Source organism: Xenopus tropicalis, chromosome 5 (genome assembly GCF_000004195.4).
Source record: "Xenopus tropicalis strain Nigerian chromosome 5, UCB_Xtro_10.0, whole genome shotgun sequence".
Lineage (NCBI taxonomy): Eukaryota > Metazoa > Chordata > Amphibia > Anura > Pipidae > Xenopus > Xenopus tropicalis.
This window is the reverse complement of record NC_030681.2, coordinates 74,442,521-74,463,424: the sequence shown is the minus strand read 5'-3', so window position 1 is coordinate 74,463,424 and position 20,904 is coordinate 74,442,521. Positions and strand designations below refer to the sequence as shown.

The 20,904-nt window shown below is 42.0% G+C and overlaps 1 protein-coding gene across 1 annotated transcript in view; it reads right to left on the bottom strand.

Annotated features, from left to right (window-relative positions):
- ros1 (ROS proto-oncogene 1, receptor tyrosine kinase) overlaps nt 1-20,904 on the bottom strand; it is a 105,808-nt gene that overhangs the window by 28,259 nt on the left and 56,645 nt on the right. Inside the window, 7 exon segments of the mRNA XM_031902705.1 lie at nt 310-374; nt 3,883-4,045; nt 10,469-10,604; nt 10,686-10,760; nt 13,005-13,192; nt 16,095-16,206; nt 17,426-17,594. Of these exon segments, the coding sequence (XP_031758565.1) occupies nt 310-374; nt 3,883-4,045; nt 10,469-10,604; nt 10,686-10,760; nt 13,005-13,192; nt 16,095-16,206; nt 17,426-17,594 (908 nt within the window).

Below are 20,904 nucleotides of genomic sequence, written 5' to 3'. Positions count from 1 at the left end.
CCTTCCACTTTGGGTCATCCAACAAATGTCGCTGTTTCATTTGGGGTGACCTCATGATTATGTTATTCAAGTTTGGGGGGTGTAGCTTCAAAGCCGTAAGAGTGGCAGCAGTTTGAAAATATTCTCTGTCAAAGTCAATGGGAAAATTGGGGTGTTCGGAGCGGCGCCACAAAAAGACGGGGGGCAGGATTGCTTAGAAAAGCACAAGCAACCTGCTCCACTATAGGGTGAAAAAGCATAGAGAGTTTGGGTTTTGTACCCCTAAAACTGTTTTTCAACCCAACATAATTACTGTGTAGGTAGAGGTACCTCATCAAGTGCGCTTCCTTCAGAAATTCAGTTTTTTCATGGTCTGTTGCATCTCTCTTTAGAGTCTGTTCATCACAGAGATAAAATAAATTGTTATTAGCAGTAAGAATAAGATATAACATTATTGCCACAATACAGTAGTTCAGCATATCAGGGCACATGCTCAAAGCAAAGGTACTTTTGCTCAGTAAATAAATCCTAAAAAGATTCTTAATAAGCACTGATACTTAAATGTGGGTGCTGTCCAAATAGCTTGACACAGCAGAGGTAAGTATAGGTATAAAATACTCAAAAATATTGATAATGCTGTGCTATTAACATCTATATCAGAGAATGTTTGGATTTATGATAAGTTAATGTTAAGATTACGACACGTCACTTTCTCAGTCTCTCATACACCTTGCACGCAGGTTAGACAAGCGTCATGGCACCCCAAAAACCAACCGACACCAACAGAACTCAAACAAAACTTGCTGCCACCACTCTCCTACTTAACACTGGCGATGAGAGATACCAAGTTTTTAGTAGTTATGGGGTTAATGCATGCAGAGAGCTAAGGCACACAGTTACATACTATGGCTAGGGTTCTTTTAGAGCAGTGCTGTCCAACTGGCGGCCCGCGACCCCCCTCTGTGTGGCCTCCCACCTGTCTGGCTGCTTTGATGGCTTACCTTTGTGTAAACTTTAAATGGTATCAGTACTGAGATTAACTGGCCCCCTGCATGGTTCACATCTCAGATTTAGTCTGTAATCCCCCTGTATTGTTTAAACATGTAATCCCCTGTACTGTTCACACCTTGTAATCCCTGCATTGTTCACACCTCAGGATCAGACTAATAACCCACATTGTTCACCTGTTCACACCTCAGACATGTACTGCCTGGTCTATGCCGCCTGTGTGTAAGTATGGCACATAGGCAGCATAGGGCAGGGAGGGTATGGCACACACAGGTAGGGCAGGCAGAGTATGGCACACACAGGCAGCATAGGGCAGGCAGAGTATGGCACACACAAGCAGCATAGGGCAGGCAGAGTATGGCACACACAGGCAGCATAGGGCAGGCAGACTATGAAACAAACAGGCAGCATAGGGCAGGCAGAGTATGGAACACACAGGCAGTGTAAAGCAGGTAGAGTATGGCCCACACAGGCAGCTAAGGGAAGGCAGAGTATGGCACACACAGGCAGCTAAGGGAAGGCAGAGTATGGCACACACAGGCAGCATAGGGCAGTTAGAGTATGGCACACACAGGCAGCATAGGGCAGGCAGAGTACGGCACACACAGGCAGCATAGGGCAGGTAGAGTAAGGCACACACAGGCAGCAAAGGGCAGGCAGAGTATGGCACACACAGGCAGCATAAAATTTTATATTTAAGATTTTAAGATTTTACAAAAAGGGCATACAGTAAAATAATTACAAACAGTTTTAAAATAAAAGGGAAAAAACCCAGACGTCCTATACTGACCAATACAGAATCCTTCTAGTCCTGAAGGCAAGGGGATACCAACGGGAAGAACTTTCAATCGAAAGTCCTCTAAAGTAAATCCAACATTTAGGGGTATATTTATCATGCTGGACACTCCCCCCCCCCCCCACCCTCAAGAATGCAAGGGGGCATGGCCTATCAGGACATAGCTTAAAGGGGTCAGCACTGCAGAATATGTTGGCGCTTTATAAATAAATGTTAATAATAAAAAGGGTTTGTTCACCTTTGTACAACATACACAAATCTTCACAAAAAGTTCACATTAATAGAACAATCTTTGCCATATCAACTCAGAATCATCCCTCTGCTGATCCTTCCCTTCTGCACTGACTCTGTGCTGGGTGGGGTCAGTGACCCCTATAAACACTACAGTTGCTTTTTTAATAAGGGCAAAGCCTGGATGTGATGATGTAAGCATATAGGAAGTTCTCAGTCTGTCAAAATAGGCCACTCCCATCGCTTGAGAAAACTTATCTGAGAGACAGAAGAAGGACTAATTTAACAGGTTTAAAAAGTAGCTTTTACAGTGGCCTTTTTACTTTTTTATGGAAATGGATTTTTGGACACACTGAGAGCATTGCTTGTATTTAAGAAGATTTGTACACTAAAGCCTGGGGGTCCGGTACCCAGTGGAAGAAATAGGAGAAATCCTGCAAGCAGAAAGAGGTGCAAAGCACATTTCTGCATCTGGTGTAACTCCAATGTGGATGAGTGGGATTTTGTTTCTTGTAGTGCTCCTGTACTTGCAGCAGAGATAGATGTAAATGTAGAGCCTATTTTATAGATATTAGCATATCAGGATCTATCATTAAGCTGTATTTTCAGAATACTGTTACAGAGTCAGGGACAATTAAATAGCATTATATTACACTGGAAACAAACTGCATACATTGCCTTTTTCTTCTTTGTGCCCAAACAACCCATCTTTCCACTTATTTTTCTTGTTTTTTATTTCATTTCGCCTTAATTCGTTCCAACACATGTATGTACTATTTACCACTAATCCCTCCTTTTTAGGTCTTTGTTTGAATTATCAAAATTCTTCCCTTCTTTCTTCTCTCTCTCAGTTCAATACCATACTATTTGTATCTATATGTATGCATTCTGGCAGCCCTTTGCCCTTCTACCAAAACTATACTCAAGAAATTCTATACTGGTCTGACGGAGATTAACTATATTTTCTGTTGAGACAGGTTCTTCCTCTGGATCACACCCGCAACACGTCTGCTAATTTCGGAATGCAGAGCTAATCAGTCTAATCCACTGTGAGATGTGCCAACAACATGCAGTTCTTTCTGGAAATCCAATGCACCCTAGTGACCTCGTTTGTCCTAATCACTACCAATAACTCTAGAAAGTGGCAAGGAAGGCTAGCAGTTTGGATACAGCTGCAAAACCTACTTAAAATAGAGTGTTTATTGTGTACCAGTTTTTCAGTCTATCCAATAATGTTGCCTGTGTCTATTATTTAAAACATTACTGTGTGCTTACTATTTATACTGAAGAACCTGCCATTCTCACTTGGGAAACCATTCCATTTTTGTTTATGATCCATTCCCTATCAGTTTAGTTCTACAACCTCTGACATCTCATACATAGGGTGCATCTGATTTGTCAAAGGTAGTTTCCTAGTAAATAAATATAACTGTAAATTGCAGGAAGCAAAATGTTTTATTTCACAATATGCAATTTCATTGCGTTAATTCCGGAATAATGATGTGCCACATAAGTAAACATTTGATGAGTTGTTGTTGTGCAAATAAAGGGGGATTTTTCTCCAGAGTTCACTTTTTATCATTAACATGTATATATATAAAGCAACAACATAAAGTAGGGCTATGTAATAGACATATAGCATACATATTACATACAAATATTGAATGTAAAATGTATGGCAGAAGCTAAAAATGGCCAGGCTCAGTAGAACTTACAATCTAAAAGTGTAAACACTGCATAGTGTAGTCTCTGGGAAATGGGAACTAGGTTTTGGTGGGTCTCTGTACTTGCCTAGGTGTAAGTATATGTATAGACAATTATGAATTTTCACATTTACATACATAAAATGACACACAAAGATATTTTACCTTCACAGCTACTTTTTTAATTCCTGTTTCAGGTCCCAAAATATCAATAGCTGCCCCTTCATATACCTCACCAAAAGCTCCACTTCCCAAGAAAACACAAAGTGTTAGTTTCTCACGAGGAAAATTGGGCAACTTCTCCTTTTCCTTTTGAGTAGGAAGAATGCTGAGAAAATAAAAACTGTTTTAATGACTGGTAAAGTGTCCTCACTATAAAGTACACAATACAACAGTTTATTTTTATAGAACTGATATTAAAAACATGGAATTTATCTACAAATAGACATTCCCATGACATATAGCAAGTGATGGCACCAAAGTATTTTAGGCACAAGACCATCTCCTAACACTTCATGTGAGGTGAATCATTGAAAGAGGTACTGTATGTATTCTTCTTAATTTTTTCAACAAGCAGACAGTGGCAAGAGACAGAGACCTGCAGTATCTACTCATATTGCAATTTGAAAATTGCCTTCCTTATAGTAAATTGTCTCTGTCATATTTTTCCATTTATGCTTTAGGTCTAGAGTCTATACTACCATGCATAACTGTGCATACAGCTAAAAGACTGCATAGACAAATTGTCATAGATGTAATTCTGTCTTTTGGAAAGTCTGTGTCACGGTCGGCACCCTAAACCAGAACAGATGCCAAGTTCCCTTGTCTCGGCTCGGCTTCACCAGTAATGTGACCGCCTTTGGCTTCGGGAGGAGCCCTCAGCTACTCAGATGCCACCTGGACTTAACGAGGGGGACAAGGCAGGAGTTCTGGCAAGCAAAGGGGCACGACTGTAGATAAAGTCAGTTAGGCCGAAGATCACGGTACAAAATAGGGTTAAACAAGGTCGTCGTCAGGCAGGCTAGGTCGGGGCGGGCAGTAATCGAGGATAGTCAGACAGGCAAGGGTCAAACCGGATAATCAATACAGCAGGATGAGACGAAATCGTAGTCGAAGTACAAGCCGAGGTCAAATATGGATAATCAGAATAGTCAGGAGCAAGCCGGGTCAAAAACACAGAAAGGCAACAAGCAGGATACAGGAACGAAATACACAAGGCTCAGAAAGGCACCAGGAATGAATTCCTATCACGGGCCATCAATCTAATACAAATGGCCCTTTAAATATTTTGAATTTCGCGCCTTTGCGCGCTGACGTCATGACGTCAGCGCGCATGCGCCTTTAAGACGCGGAAGTGCGCGCGCGCGCGCACCTAGGAAGGAGCCGGCACAGGGAGCAGACGGCGCGGCGGGCGTCCCCGCCGATGGCAGCGCGGCGGGCGTCCCCGCCGTGCCGGTAAGGCACCTCTCCTTACATTACCCCCCTCTCTAGGGGGGGCCACTGGACCCCCAGGCTTCTCAGGAAACTTTAAATGGAATTGTTTCCTGAGGCGATCAGCCTTGATGTCATCAACTGAGACCCAAGAGTTCTCCTCAGGACCGAAGCCTCTCCACCTAGTAAGATATTGAAGTTTACCTCTCACACGGCGGGAGTCGAGGAACTCTTGGATCTCATACTCAGGCTGACCTTCAATCAACACCGGGGGAGGAACAGACTGATGGCGAGTGTTAGCAGCAGGTTTAAGGAGAGAAACATGAAAAGTATTAGAAATTCTGAAATTAGGAGGTAACTGAAGACGGACAGAAGATGGGTTAATTATTGCAATGATGGGATATGGACCAATAAACCTGGGACCCAGTTTGGGAGAGGGAATCTTTAACTTAATATTCTTGGTTGATAACCACACTAAATCCCCCACCTTGTACTGGGGAGCCTCCCTACGGGATTTGTCAGCAGCTTTTTTCTGGGCTAGGGAAGCTGCAGATAGTGAATCATGAACTAGCGACCAGACTTCAGAAAATCTTAAGACAGAGGAATTGGCAGAGGGTACAGGGGAATTAGAGCCAGAAAAAGAAAATGCTTTGGGGTGTAACCCATAAACGACAAAGAAAGGAGACCTCCCTGAGGAGGAATGGGTAGCATTATTGTATGCAAATTCTGCCCAGGGAAGCAGTTCAGACCATGTGGACTGGTTATCGGATACATAGCACCTGAGATACTGTTCAAGGGACTGGTTCACCCTTTCAGTTTGACCGTTAGTTTGGGGGTGATAGGCAGAGGAAAAAGATAATTCCGTCCCAACCAAAGTACAGAAAGCACGCCAAAATTTAGAAACAAATTGAACCCCCCTGTCAGAAACAATATTTTCAGGAAATCCATGAAACTTGAAAATATGCATAATAAATAAATCAGCCAGGGTCTTAGCAGAAGGGAGATGTGGAAGAGGAATAAAATGAGCCATTTTACTGAACCTATCAACCACCACCCAAATCACTGTTTTACCCTGAGAAGGGGGCAACTCTACAACAAAATCCATGGAAATGTGAGACCATGGTTTCTCTGGGATGGGTAAGGGATTTAACAGACCCTGGGACCGATGATGAGATGACTTAGACCTTTGGCAGACTGAACAGGAACTGACAAAAGTTTTAACATCCTGTTTGAAGGAGGGCCACCAAACATGTCGGGACAATAAACAAATGGTTTTTGCAATACCTGGATGACCCGCCACCCTAGAATCATGAGCCTCTCTTAATACTTGCTCCCTAAGTACCTCAGGAACAAACCATTTACCAGATGGTGTTTCAGCAGGAGCAGAAGACTGTAAAGGGGACAATAAGGAAGAGAGGTCAGACCTCAAGGTTGCAACAATTATTTCCCTGGGAATGATAGGAGTGCACTCACTAGAGTCGGAGGAAACTGAGTCGAAACTCCTAGAGAGTGCATCCGCCTTGGTATTCTTTGAACCGGTCTTAAAAGTTAAAGAAAAATTGAACCTTGAAAAGAATAAAGCCCACCTGGCTTGCCTTGGATTCAGGCGCTTAGCGGATTCAATATAAAGTAAATTCTTATGGTCGGTATAGACCGTAACTAGATGTTTAGCCCCCTCTAAAAGGTGGCGCCATTCCTCGAGAGCCAATTTCACGGCCAGCAATTCCCTGTTCCCTATATCGTAATTGATCTCTGCAGGTGAAAACTTTCTAGAGAAAAAGGCACAGGGATGCATCTTGTTGGTTATCGGGTGTCTTTGAGACAGGACTGCCCCAGCTCCTACCTCAGAGGCATCTACCTCTACAATGAAAGGGAGAGCGGAATCGGGAGGTCTAAGGATAGGGGCAGAACTAAACTCTTTTTTGAGGGTTTCAAACGCTTGTACAGCCTCAGGAGGCCATATACTGGGATCAGCGCCCTTTTTAGTTAAATTCGTGATGGGAGCTACAATTAGAGAAAAATTCTTAATAAATTGACGATAATAATTGGCAAAACCAAGAAACCTTTGTATAGCGCGTAACGAAAAGGGTTGGGCCCAATCTAGGACAGCTCTCACTTTACCTGGATCCATCTCTAGACCCTTGCCGGAAATAATAAAACCCAAAAACTGAACAGTAGAAACTTCAAAGGTACATTTCTCTAGTTTTGCATACAGATTATTCTCCCTTAGCCTTTTTAAGACCTCACACACATGTTTACGATGTTCATTTAGATTAGAAGAGAAAATAAGAATATCGTCGAGGTAGACCACTACGAATACCCCCAGTAGGTCACGAAAGATGTCGTTGACAAATTCTTGAAAAACTGCGGGGGCGTTACAGAGCCCAAAGGGCATTACTAAATACTCGTAGTGGCCGTCCCTGGTGTTAAAAGCAGTTTTCCACTCGTCCCCCTCTCTAATGCGGATGAGATTGTATGCACCTCTAAGATCAAGCTTGGTATAGATCTTGGCTGTTTTAACCTGGTCAAATAACTCAGAAATTAGAGGGAGAGGGTAGCGATTTTTAATAGTGACTTTGTTTAAGCCCCTGTAATCTATACAAGGACGGAGACCCCCATCCTTCTTACCCACAAAGAAAAACCCAGCACCTGCAGGAGAATTAGAAGGCCGGATAAAACCTCTTTCGAGGTTTTCCTGGATATATTCCTTCATGGATTGGGACTCAGGTAGGGAAAGAGGGTATGTACGACCACGAGGGGGAGAGGAACCTGGAACCAGATCAATGGGACAGTCATACTGTCTGTGTGGGGGTAAGGTCTCGGCCGCCTTTTTGGAAAAGACATCGGCATAAGCCGAATAGGCTGCAGGTAACCCCTCAAGTGAGGTGGCTGCTATAGTTGAGGGAATACAGATACCCCTACAACAAGAACCCCATTGAGAAACCTCCCCAGTAACCCAGTTAATCTGGGGGTTATGAACCTGGAGCCAGGGTAAACCCAAAATGATTGGAGAAGAGGCACCTTCAATAAGAAAAAGGACTATCTCTTCAACATGGAAATCGTTCACACATAAGGATAAAGATACAGTTTTCTTATTTACTACACCAGACCCTAAAGGTCTTTTGTCCACCGTTAATAACCTCATGGGAACACTGAGAGGGACTACAGGAATGCCATGTTTAGCAGCAAATCTGGCCTCAATAAAGTTACCCTCTGCCCCAGAGTCCACGAAAGCGGACAAGTTAACGGAGCCCGTAGGCCAGGACAGTTTGACCGGTAGCTGAACCTTGGAGGCAAATTGGGGAGAGGAAACGCCTGCACCCAAATGAAGCTCCCCTTCTTCATTTAGGCTTGGGCGTTTCCCGGCCTCTTGGTGCATTGTTTGAGAAAGTGACCCTTGTCCCCACAATATAAACATAACCCAAGGGTCCGCCTGCGTGTCTTTTCCTCAGGAGAGAGATGGAATAGGCCTAGTTGCATAGGCTCCTCCTGAGGTGGAGACACCGGGGAAGCCGAAGACTTAACATTGGTCACTAAGTCAGGCCTCATATAAGTAACCCCAGAAAAATTAGTATGACCCCTTTCACTCCTTCTTTCCCTTTGTCTCCTATCAATCTGGATGGCTAGGGACATGAGATCATCCAGACTGGACGACAAGGGGTAATTCACCAGGCTATCTTTAATAGAGTCGGATAGCCCGATACGGAACTGACTGCGCAGGGCTGCATCGTTCCACTCAGTTTCTCCTGCCCACCGGCGGAACTCTGTGCAATACACCTCTGCATCCCGTCTCCCTTGGCGCAGTTTTCGAATCGCCGAATCGGCAGATGATGCACGATCCGGGTCATCATAAAGGATTGCCATGGAATGAAAGAATACATCAAGGGAAAAGCGGGCTGGATCAGAGGGAGGCAGCCTAAGGGCCCAAACTTGGGGATCTCCCAGAAGAAGGGTCATAACAAATCTTACTTTCTCCTCACCAGAAGGGAATGAATGAGGAAAAAAGCTAAGATATAATTTACACGCCTCTTTGAAGACGAAAAACTTTGACCTGTCCCCAGAGAATTTCTCGGGAAATGCAATCTTAGGCTCCTGGGGCCTATAGGTGTTACCTCCCATAGCAGATGCCCCCACAGAAGGGGAAGAACTAGGAACAGGTTGCTGCTGCGAAGATTGCGTAGTCTCCAGCTGGCGGGTTAGATTGTGGAAACCCTGCAGGAGATAATTCTGCTTTTGCTCCTGATCCTCCAAGCGCTGTAGCAGGGCAGTAAGAAGCGCTTCAGTGGTAGCAGATGTAGTGGGAGGAGCAGCAGCGGACTCAACGTGATCTTGGTCCTCCATGGGCCCGTGATAATGTCACGGTCGGCACCCTAAACCAGAACAGATGCCAAGTTCCCTTGTCTCGGCTCGGCTTCACCAGTAATGTGACCGCCTTTGGCTTCGGGAGGAGCCCTCAGCTACTCAGATGCCACCTGGACTTAACGAGGGGGACAAGGCAGGAGTTCTGGCAAGCAAAGGGGCACGACTGTAGATAAAGTCAGTTAGGCCGAAGATCACGGTACAAAATAGGGTTAAACAAGGTCGTCGTCAGGCAGGCTAGGTCGGGGCGGGCAGTAATCGAGGATAGTCAGACAGGCAAGGGTCAAACCGGATAATCAATACAGCAGGATGAGACGAAATCGTAGTCGAAGTACAAGCCGAGGTCAAATATGGATAATCAGAATAGTCAGGAGCAAGCCGGGTCAAAAACACAGGAAGGCAACAAGCAGGATACAGGAACGAAATACACAAGGCTCAGAAAGGCACCAGGAATGAATTCCTATCACGGGCCATCAATCTAATACAAATGGCCCTTTAAATATTTTGAATTTCGCGCCTTTGCGCGCTGACGTCATGACGCTGACGTTAAGACGCGGAAGTGCGCGCGCGCGCGCACCTAGGAAGGAGCCGGCACAGGGAGCAGACGGCGCGGCGGGCGTCCTCGCCGATGGCAGCGCGGCGGGCGTCCCCGCCGTGCCGGTAAGGCACCTCTCCTTACAGTCTGGTAAAGCTAAATCTAAAGTAGGTGACACCATTTTAATACAGTAAGCAAAGAGAATATTTTGAAATTAGAGCTAGGTAAAAGAGTAAATTAAGGCAAACGTGTATGACAGTTCACAAACAATGGCTATAAATGAAAATTGTAGGAAAGGCACAAAAGTATTATAGTATTATTTTGAATAAATATAAAGATTTGAGACGTCTTCATTTTTGTACTGACTTGGTATAATTAGATTATATAGGAAACACTTCAAAAGATTCCTGCTCATCTGTAGCATACCTGACAGCGTAGCAGCCATTTGCCAGGCCAACAGCGTCTGATAATCCCCTTAACTTCATCAGTTCTTTGTCCTCCAGAATAGCAACTGCAGTTGTTTCCTTTTTCTGCGATTTTTGTTTTGACATCCAGTAAAGGGCTGTAGAAATGCAAACACTGACTTTATTATAAGGCTAAACCGTGAATCAGCAAAAATACAAGTGTTGTATGTGATACATACCAAATGCAACTATCAAAAGCACAATTAAAATGCCAGAGAGGATGCCAGCAACAAGGGCAGTAACATCAGTCTTTCCTGCAAAAAGAAAAAACTCATTATAAATGCTTGGCACAGCTATGTGCCTATTTCTAACTTTAATTTACATGGTCAATTTTAAATTTTCTTTGTAAGCTTAGTCATAATGTGTGACAGCAGATAAGGAGAGCTGGCATATATTTTTTAGCACACGGCTTAATCACAAAAACTGCACATAGTGTAGAGAGGTTCTGATTTATCAAGCCATAAAGCTGTTAGTGTTGACTTAGTTTGATTTATTTTTTTTTTTAGTTTATGGTTCTAGCTTGAGTTCGTTTATTTTTTCAATCTTTTGTCCCCAGTTTGGAGCCTAGCAGACCATAGTGTGTGCTAACCTGGCTTTATCAGAATTTGATTAAACTGTCAGATTTTACCAGCAAAATATCAATAATCTAGGTTATTTTTCTTTTCTTTTTTTTGCCTGTGCTCCCTTATTCCAATTTTATATAACAGGTCTACATTCTATGGTGGTACCCACTTTAGAATTTAGAAGTGCCTTTGTGCCAGTCCCATGGATTCTACATTTCTTGGTCCCCTTTTATCTAAGCTTTTTACTGGCAAAAGCAACACAGCAAATTGGCAATGAAAGTTGTTGAAAACAAGCAGAAGAGCCATTGTAAATTAGGTAAAATCACAGCTAGTGCATTTTGTTCTAAAAGCCAAAATATATTCTTTTTATCCAAGAGTTCAAGTGGGTATGTGTTCTTGTGGAACTGTTCTCATTTACTGCACCAATTATTAATATACAAATTATGCCTAAACATTTTATTTGAGTAGAAATGTTATATAAATATCATCATAAACTGTAGATATAACTTATTACATTTATTCTAATTATACAAATATGCAATATCCCTCTTTACAAAGTTTCTAAACTGGCATATGTTAAAAAGTAGTTTTAGAATGTACAGTGTGTGTGTGTGTTTGTGTACATGAATAGACACACAAATCTAGGAAGCATTTATGTGACTCGTGTAGAAGTAAATCTAGAGCAACTATATTTGCTGAGTACTCAATGAATCAGTCATCCAAGCAGCCTCTTCAGTACAACTGACTCGTATGGGAAGTCCTTGGCATATAAACTCTTCCACTAATGCAATCATAATGATGCATTTTAACTCTTCAGAGAGGTGACAATTAAAACTCAATGGTGTGACTGCTGTGAGGTTTCTGTGAGAGGATTACCAAGGTGTCATGTCACAGGAACATGTCATGTCATAGGGATAGGAGTTACTTGTGAGATTTGCATTAATGGATGTGTGAAGTGTTCTGAAACCATCAGGGTACAGATGTTAGAACAGCATTGTATGTAGCAGACAGGTGGTGTTGAAGGCCCCCAACTTTGTTTAGGGCAAATCTCTATGAGGAAATTAGCCTGAGCTAATGGCTTATAAAATATGCTAGTGGTAGGCTAGGTATTTAAGGCTGATGCCACAAGTGGCGTTTTTCCGCTGCGTTTTTTCTCGGCCTAAAAACGCCGCACAAGCCACACATGGCGTTTTTCAGCCTAGTACTGGTGACGTAAGCAAATCCCGTTTCCATGGTGCTAATAGTGCGAAATAGCAAAAAATGCTGCGTATTTCTGCTAGGTCTGCCAGCTGCCTTTGCGTATACATAGGAATAGCTTGCTTTTCAAATACTGGCGTATTTCGGCCTATGCTTGAAAAATCCGTGCTAAGGCGTTTTCTAGCGTATTTCCACATTGTGTGGTTTGCTTCAAGTCTTTTCAAGCTATTTCTATGGATGATGATATCGGGCGTTTTTCAGCCGCCGAGAGAATTAGAAAATACGCCGCGGAAAAACGTCACGTGTGGCATCAGCCTAAAGAGAGTTTAATTAATTAAAATCCAGCTTGCATCACATTAGCACAGTGGCTTGTGAAATCTCTATTTACTCTTGCTTCTTTAAATAACATATATTTTTAGTATTTGGTTAAAACTGATTGTATTCTGTATAAAGTCTTGATGCCTACCAGTGACTATAATGGAATATAGTCATGATGGATGGTTATAGAAACTTATGCGCTGGCTGAAAAACAGTGGTAGAAAATATGCCCCTTTGCCATTAGTCTAAAGAGATTCTGGGGCCTGTATTGCAATATTATATCACTCCAGAACATTTTTTATCTTGTTATCATTATTGAAGAAGCCAAGTTTAGCTTAACTGAGGTTTTAATGAACTGCTTTGGTTTTTGGTAGAACAACATACATCATGGTATATGGTATTAGTATTATTAAAACATACGTTTAAAGAAGATAATACTTTCGCTTGTGTTGCTGTACTCGCCAAGCCCTATACCATTTGCTGCTGCTGCTCGGAATTCAAACGTTCCTTTTATCTCATGAGCCTCCCATACGCATATATTGGGACATGACCCATTGTATGCAGTTAGCCAAGGTTTTGATTCATTGTTGTCATCGTCATGTAATTCCCTGAAAAACAATATTATGGCTTCTTTTAAAAATAAGACATTATAGTGATTTGATTTTTGCACAAAACCACAGTAACAAGATATTTGAATATTTTGATTGTTCTGTATGTCCATGCTACATGCGCTCACTTAAAAAAATCAAAGAGAATATCAACAATCAGTGGAAATAAGCACAGCGATTTGCCCCTTAAATACTTTCAAAAGATAAAACAGTTAATATACACAACATAATTCACTTTCTAAAGAGGTAATAAAAAGGTTATGAAAAATGTAGCAGAAAAAGGCCCAAAACTAATTGCATGAGTGGAAACCATCTGTAGCTGCTTGTGATAGTTTTGGTTTCGAAAATCACCTGTCACTGGTTTCACTGTTATGTAAATAACACAGGGCATGGGTGTGCTTTTCTGAACCAAAGGAAATGCATCAAAGAAATGGTACATGTGCCATTAGTCTATATGTCCACCAACTATATATGTCCTTTGTGGTCCAGAGAATTATATTATAGTCACCTAATATGAATCGAATATACAGTGGTGTGAAAAACTATTTGCCCCCTTCCTGATTTCTTATTCTTTTGCATGTTTGTCACACTTAAATGTTTCTGCTCATCAAAAACCGTTAACTATTAGTCAAAGATAACACAAGTAAACACAAAATGCAGTTTTTAAATGAGGGTTTTTATTATTTAGGGAGAAAAAAAATCCAAACCTACATGGCCCTGTGTGAAAAAGTAATTGCCCCCTGAACCTAATAACTGGTTGGGCCACCCTTAGCAGCAATAACTGCAATCAAGAGTTTGCGATAACTTGCAACGAGTCCTTTACAGCGCTCTGGAGGAATTTTGGCCCACTCATCTTTGCAGAATTGTTGTAATTCAGCTTTATTTGAGGGTTTTCTAGCATGAACCGCCTTTTTAAGGTCATGCCACGACATCTCAATAGGATTCAGGTCAGGACTTTGACTAGGCCACTCCAAAGTCTTCATTTTGTTTTTCTTCAGCCATTCAGAGGTGGATTTGCTGGTGTGTTTTGGGTCATTGTCCTGCTGCAGCACCCAAGATCGCTTCAGCTTGAGTTGACGAACAGATGGCCGGACATTCTCCTTCAGGATTTTTTGGTAGACAGTAGAATTCATGGTTCCATCTATCACAGCAAGCCTTCCAGGTCCTGAAGCAGCAAAACAACCCCAGACCATCACACTACCACCACCATATTTTACTGTTGGTATGATGTTCTTTTTCTGAAATGCTGTGTTACTTTTACGCCAGATGTAACGGGACACGCACCTTCCAAAAAGTTCAACTTTTGTCTCGTCGATCCACAAGGTATTTTCCCAAAAGTCTTGGCAATCATTGCGATGTTTTTTAGCAAAATTGAGACGAGCCATAATGTTCTTTTTGCTTAAAAGTGGTTTGCGCCTTGGAAATCTGCCATGCAGGCCGTTTTTGCCCAGTCTCTTTCTTATGGTGGAGTCGTGAACACTGACCTTAATTGAGGCGAGTGAGGCCTGCAGTTCTTTAGATGTTGTCCTGGGGTCTTTTGTGGCCTCTCGGATGAGTTGTCTCTGCGCTCTTGGGGTAATTTTGGTCGGCCGGCCACTCCTGGGAAGGTTCGCCACTGTTCCATGTTTTTGCCATTTGTGGATAATGGCTCTCACTGTGGTTCGCTGGAGTCCCAAAGCTTTAGAAATGGCTTTATAACCTTTACCAGACTGATAGATCTCAATTACTTTTGTTCTCATTTGTTCCTGAATTTCTTTGGATCTTGGCATGATGTGTAGCTTTTGAGGTGCTTTTGGTCTACTTCTCTGTGTCAGGTAGCTCCTATTTAAGTGATTTCTTGATTGAAACAGGTGTGGCAGTAATCAGGCCTGGGGGTGACTACAGAAATTGATATTGAAATTGAAAATTGAAATTGATAAACCACAGTTAAGTTATTTTTTAACAAGGGGGGCAATCACTTTTTCACACTGGGCCATGTAGATTTGGAGTTTTTTTTCTCCCTTAATAACGTGAACCTTCATTTAAAAACTGCATTTTGTGTTCAATTATGTTATCTTTGACTAATAGTTAACGGTTTTTGATGAGCAGAAACATTTAAGTGTGACAAACATGCAAAAGAATAAGAAATCAGGAAGGGGGCAAATAGTTTTTCACACCACTGTATTTAAATAAGAAGAAAAGCTACTCAGGCACTTTATAGCAAATAGATTAGTCATAATAGTGCAAGGTAGAACATTATATTTATTCTATAGATTGCTTTTCCATATCTAAGTAAACAGCCCTAGAAGCTGCCTCTGTTTGCTTAAGATAGCAGCAGCCATTTTAGCTTGGTCTGACCTCACTTCCAGGCAGCAGCGTTCAGGCAGGCAACAGCACTCAGCTCAGATTACAGCGGGAGGGGGAGAGAGGAGCAAATGAAGCAGGCTCATGCCATGCCCTAAAGGATTTTTCTGAGAGAAGGAAGTCTGACACAGGAGATCATGTTCACAAAATAGAAGTTAAGAAATATGGTGTTTCTTTTCACTGACGACTCAGAGCAGCAATTCTGTAAGTGTTTATGACTGTATTTACATAGACCTTCTGATAAAGCTTACTTGGTTTTTACCTTTCTTTCTCCTTTAAATACTTACAAATAGTGATGAGCAAATCTGTCCCATTTCACTTCTCCAAAAAAAGTCACGAAACTACAGCAAAATTTGTGAAACAGCAAAAAATTTGCAAAACGAGGGTGTTGTTCAAACATTCATGCGCGACTGGGTGGCCAGGTCACTTGGGGCACCCTGCTGACTTGGCCCGCCTCTGATATAGCAACACCTAAAAAATGCCAGCACTACTGCTTTTCAGATAAGCATCAAGCAAAATGCCATTAAAATACCATAGCCTTTAAAAATAATAGTTTTACCTGTATTCTAAAATGTAGTAGATTATATTGCTTCCATTATCTTCTTCCACTGGCATCCACTGGATGATATTCTGTTTTCCCTGTGGAACTCCTGGTTTTCCTGGTACTCCAGCTTTAATAAAAGAGATACAAGTGTAATTTATATTGAATCGTATTCAGGCACTGCATTTTTTTAAATAGTGATAGATTGTAACATTATAACAACTAATGGTCAGAAAAATTGTATATATAGCACACATTTAAATGAGTAATAATTGATACAGAGAGCAGAGCCCAATACTTTGGTTTACCAATGTGAGTCCTTTATGTCTTCAAGTGCGGTGAGCAAATTGCAATTTAGAGAACAAAGGGCATGTTTTTTCCCCAACAATGCAGTTTTCCCACAATTCCAGTGTCACTGCACACATAAATATGCAATTGTCTTTACGTAAATGCACCATGCCTTGTTGTGTTCACTTCCCCAAAATGGATGCAATTGCATTTGTGCTTCATTGCAAGTTGGGTACAATTGCAACTAATACTTTCAAAGTTTGTGTGGCATAATTTCCAGCCATTTTTGCCGTCATTTCTGTTATTTGGTGTGCAAGTGATGCATGCGCCCACTTCTTTCAGTGCAAATGTGAGGCACCTATTAATGCAGAGTGCTTAAGGAATCCTGGTGGTCAGGGGGTGGTAGCTTCAGGGTTCCCCTGCATCAATAGGAGTAGCAACTCCTGATTTGGTTTGGATTGTAGGAAGGACTGAGCAACATTGAGAGGAGCTATATGGAAGTGCAAGAACTGCATTTTGATGCAAGTACTTTTAATAAAAGTGATTTTACATGCAACTCACTGGGGGCGGAACCCAAATTGCCCATTGCACTTGCAGACATAAGTGAGCCCTCTTATGTAGTGTTTTAATTAATGAAGGTGCTGTAGATAATTTGTGAAACAGAGGCTCTCTTTTTTGATCTGTTAGGCTACAATGTTATTGTTATTGTTACTTTATATGGCTTATTTTTTATTCAGGCCCTGTCCTATTAATTTTCCAGTCTTTCATTTAAACCAGGTAGCTGCTGAAATTCAAACTGAGCTGCTAAACAAAAAGCTAAATAATTAATAAAACAGAAGAAAATAAACAATGAAGACCAAATGCAAATTGCTTAAACATGTCCCTGTCTGCATCAACTGAAAGTTAAATTAAAGGTGAACTACCTCTTTAACTGGAGCAAATGGGTGATGTTTAAATATCAATGTGAATTACTGATATAAAATAACACAAAAAAGTAGGTGTAGACCTATAAATACACGAATGCACATACATTGGTTCTAAATGCAAAAGGACTTTCTTACCTGTAGTCTTGAATTCTGCAGAATCAGAGAAGCTCTTAGCAGCAGTTGTAAAAATTACCACTGCTTTCACACTGTAAATCATATTTGGCTGAACTCCTATCAGAGTGCACATGTAGACTGATTTTTTTGTACAGGATGTGTTTATTGGTACATACCATTCTTCTTTTGGCTAAATAGTATAAAATGTAGTGACATTAGAAACACATAATTGTAAATAAATTATTTTTAACTTATTTGTTTTTTTTAATAATTTTACAGGAGAAGGAAAGGCTAATAAAGAGTTAATCTCAAGCTGCAGGCATACCTTCAGTTGTCTCAATAGTGCCCTTAAGTCTCCCCATATTTCACCTGTTCAGAAGATCAGAAGCCAAACAAGAAGAAAAAACGCTGAGCTGTGTAAAGAAAGTTCCCATAATGCCTCACTCCTGCACAGACACCCACACCAAGTGAACATGCTCAGCTTGTAAGACTATGAGTCAGCTTCCTGCTGATTGGCTCATATCCACATTCCTAAGGGGAGGGGTAAATTCTTAGCATTCTTGAGGGAGGGGGGGGGCAGGAGAGAGCAGAGAACAGAGAGCTGCGTGTCTCTGGCACAGGAATTACAGACACAACTAATCTTTTTTCAGAGAAGTCAGAGCAGCCTTTCTGTAAGTGCTTATGGCTGTATTTACATAGACCTTTCTGATAAAGCTTACCTTTCTCCTTTAAGCCATTGCATTATGGGGTTGATTCACTAAAGTGCGATACATTTTAATGCACTTTTTTTGCGTTAAATAAGACGCGACAATTAGCGCGCGATTCACTGCAGTATTACCGCGTGCGTTAAGTTGCGTATCGCGTGCGCTAATTTTCACGCGACCGCATGCGGTAGTTTTAACGCATGCGTTAATTAGCGCGCAGAAAAGAATACTAACGCATGATTCACAAACAGTAAGGCGCGCTAAATATCGCATTAGGCTATGCAAATATTAACACCTACTTCAGCCAGGCAATAATTATAGAAAAGTACAGTTAATGAGCTTTTGGCAATAAAATATGGACTTTGCAGTGTTATTTATTCAAGTATGTGTTTCCCCTAGAGTGATGCAGCCGCCAGTTTGCAGTGAAATGGTCATTTTTAATACAGTAATTTTCCGCAAGTATTGGCGTGTATGGCTAACATGGCGTGCGTTTATTCGCACGATTATTTATATGCGGCTACAAGTGATGAAATGTTTTGCCAGGCATGGATTCGCAGCGAATTTTTGGACTTGCAGCAAATTTTTCTGTGGCAAATTTTTTCATGTGTTTCGCAAAACAATCTGCCAATGGCAAAACGCATGAAAAAATTCGCCACGCAATAATTCACCGCACGGCCAAAAATTTACATAGGCGCGACTTTGTAATCTCGCGACTTGCGGCCATTTTATAGCGACTTTCTAATCTCGTGACATTTGCGACTTGCGGCCATTTTGTGTCATTGAGCCTGCAGTCAGACAGAGAGGAGCATCATGCCTGGGGTTTCTGAGCTGCTACCGGGGGGAGGCGCTTTATAATTGAGTGTTTCCTGCGCTCACGGTATGACAGGCTGCCGCTGGGGCCCATAGGGGTCCATGAGAGGAAGAGGGCTATCCTGTGCAACCTAATAGACGGGTTGCGCAGGGGCTTCAACCTTGAAATGGACCTCCGCCTGCTCCAGCGGATTTGGTCGGACCTGAAGCGCAGGAATTTTGAGCTAATTGTGGAGATAGCACAATGTAATTATTGTACTTTAATATGGTTTTACACAACACGTTTCTTAAAAGATTTAGCAAGTAATTTGAACTAAAAGTACAAATGTAAGAAATGTATATTCTATATATATATATGTATATATGCATGTTTTTTCAAAAACACACTATAAAGTTCACAATAAAGAGGGAATTTTAAATATGTTGTGGCATTTTGAAAAAAAAATACATATACACATATACACTCACCTAAAGGATTATTAGGAACACCATACTAATACCCTTCTCTGACCTCTAGCATCAACAAGGCATTTTCGCCCACAAGAGTGCCGCATACTGAGTAACATACGCAGTAACTGAGCAGATTGTGAAATATATGCATTGAAGCAACTGCCATGTGATTGGTTGATTAGATAATTGCATTAATGAGAAAATGAACAGGTGTTCCTAATAAACCTTTAGGTGAGTGCATATATATATATATATATATATATATATTTTTTTTTTTTTTTATTTATTTATTTATTTATTTTTTTCAAATACATATGCATAAATAAGTTTAAAGCAGGGGGGAAGCAGCAGGGAGCGGCCCATAGTGTGAGTCATTTGGGGAAGGACCACAAATGTTTTAGGGGGCCCTGGCTAACAATGTCTGTGTGGGAGGGGAAAGTGGGGGTGTGGGAGGAGGGGGGCCCAAAAAATGTTCTTGTGAGGGGCCCCGTTATTTATGATGGTGGCCCTCTGTGTATGAATGTATATATATATGTATAATAGGTTTAAATAACATCTTGCAATACTATCTCACAGAACTCCAGCTCGATATTGCGCCTCTTCTCCATCCAGAGGCCCAACCCCAGGCACACCAGGCTCCTGTGGCACCCGAGGCCCACCAGGCTCCAGAGGCCCCCAAGGCCCCAGCACCCAATGAGGCCCCAGCGGCCCCAGAGGCCCCAGCGGCCCCAGCACCCGCCGATGCCCCTGAGGCCCCCGCACCCAATGAGGCCCCAGAGGCCCCAGCACCCGCCGAGGCCCCCGAGGCCCCAGCACCCAATGAGGCCCCAGAGGCCCCAGCGCCACAAGAGGCCCCAGAGGCGGAAGAGGCCCCCGAGGCCCCGGACACTCCCCCCTTGATTTCTCCCCCAGTTTCCCCCCAGGCCCTTGAGTTCTCCCCCCAGGCCCCGGACTCACCCCAGGCCAAGCGCTGGGCACCAGGTTCTCCTGCGGAGGAGGGACCATCACGCCTGGAGATGTGGGGACCCAAACAACACCTGGGTGGACTGACCCCACTCTTCGGTCAATGCAGGAGGACCTGGACACTATCAAGGCCGAGTTGGCCGAGCTGCGGAGGGACATGCGGGAACTCAAGGGCAGCAAGCCCTAAGTTTTATTTTTTCTATTTTTTTCTATTTTAAAAGTTTTTATTGTTAAAATAAAAGTTTTTATATTTCTACTTTTGAACTGGTTAATGTCTAATTATTTTGCCTTCCTTGATATGGTATTCTATACTTTCATGTAGTTTCTCCTCCACTCTTACATTTATCAGTAACACATCAATATGCTATATGGGTTAAATTTTTGCAAATATTCTGCCACCAATTTTGTCTTTAGCCCATTTTGCTGAATAGTAAAACTTGCGTTAATTAGAATGTAGCGTATTTTCTGGCAAGTGTGATAACTGCAAATCAAATGTTTTGTTGCCAGAATAATTGCAATATTATATTTGTTCCCGTTTAATAAAGTGCCCATAACATATTTCCCATTTATTCT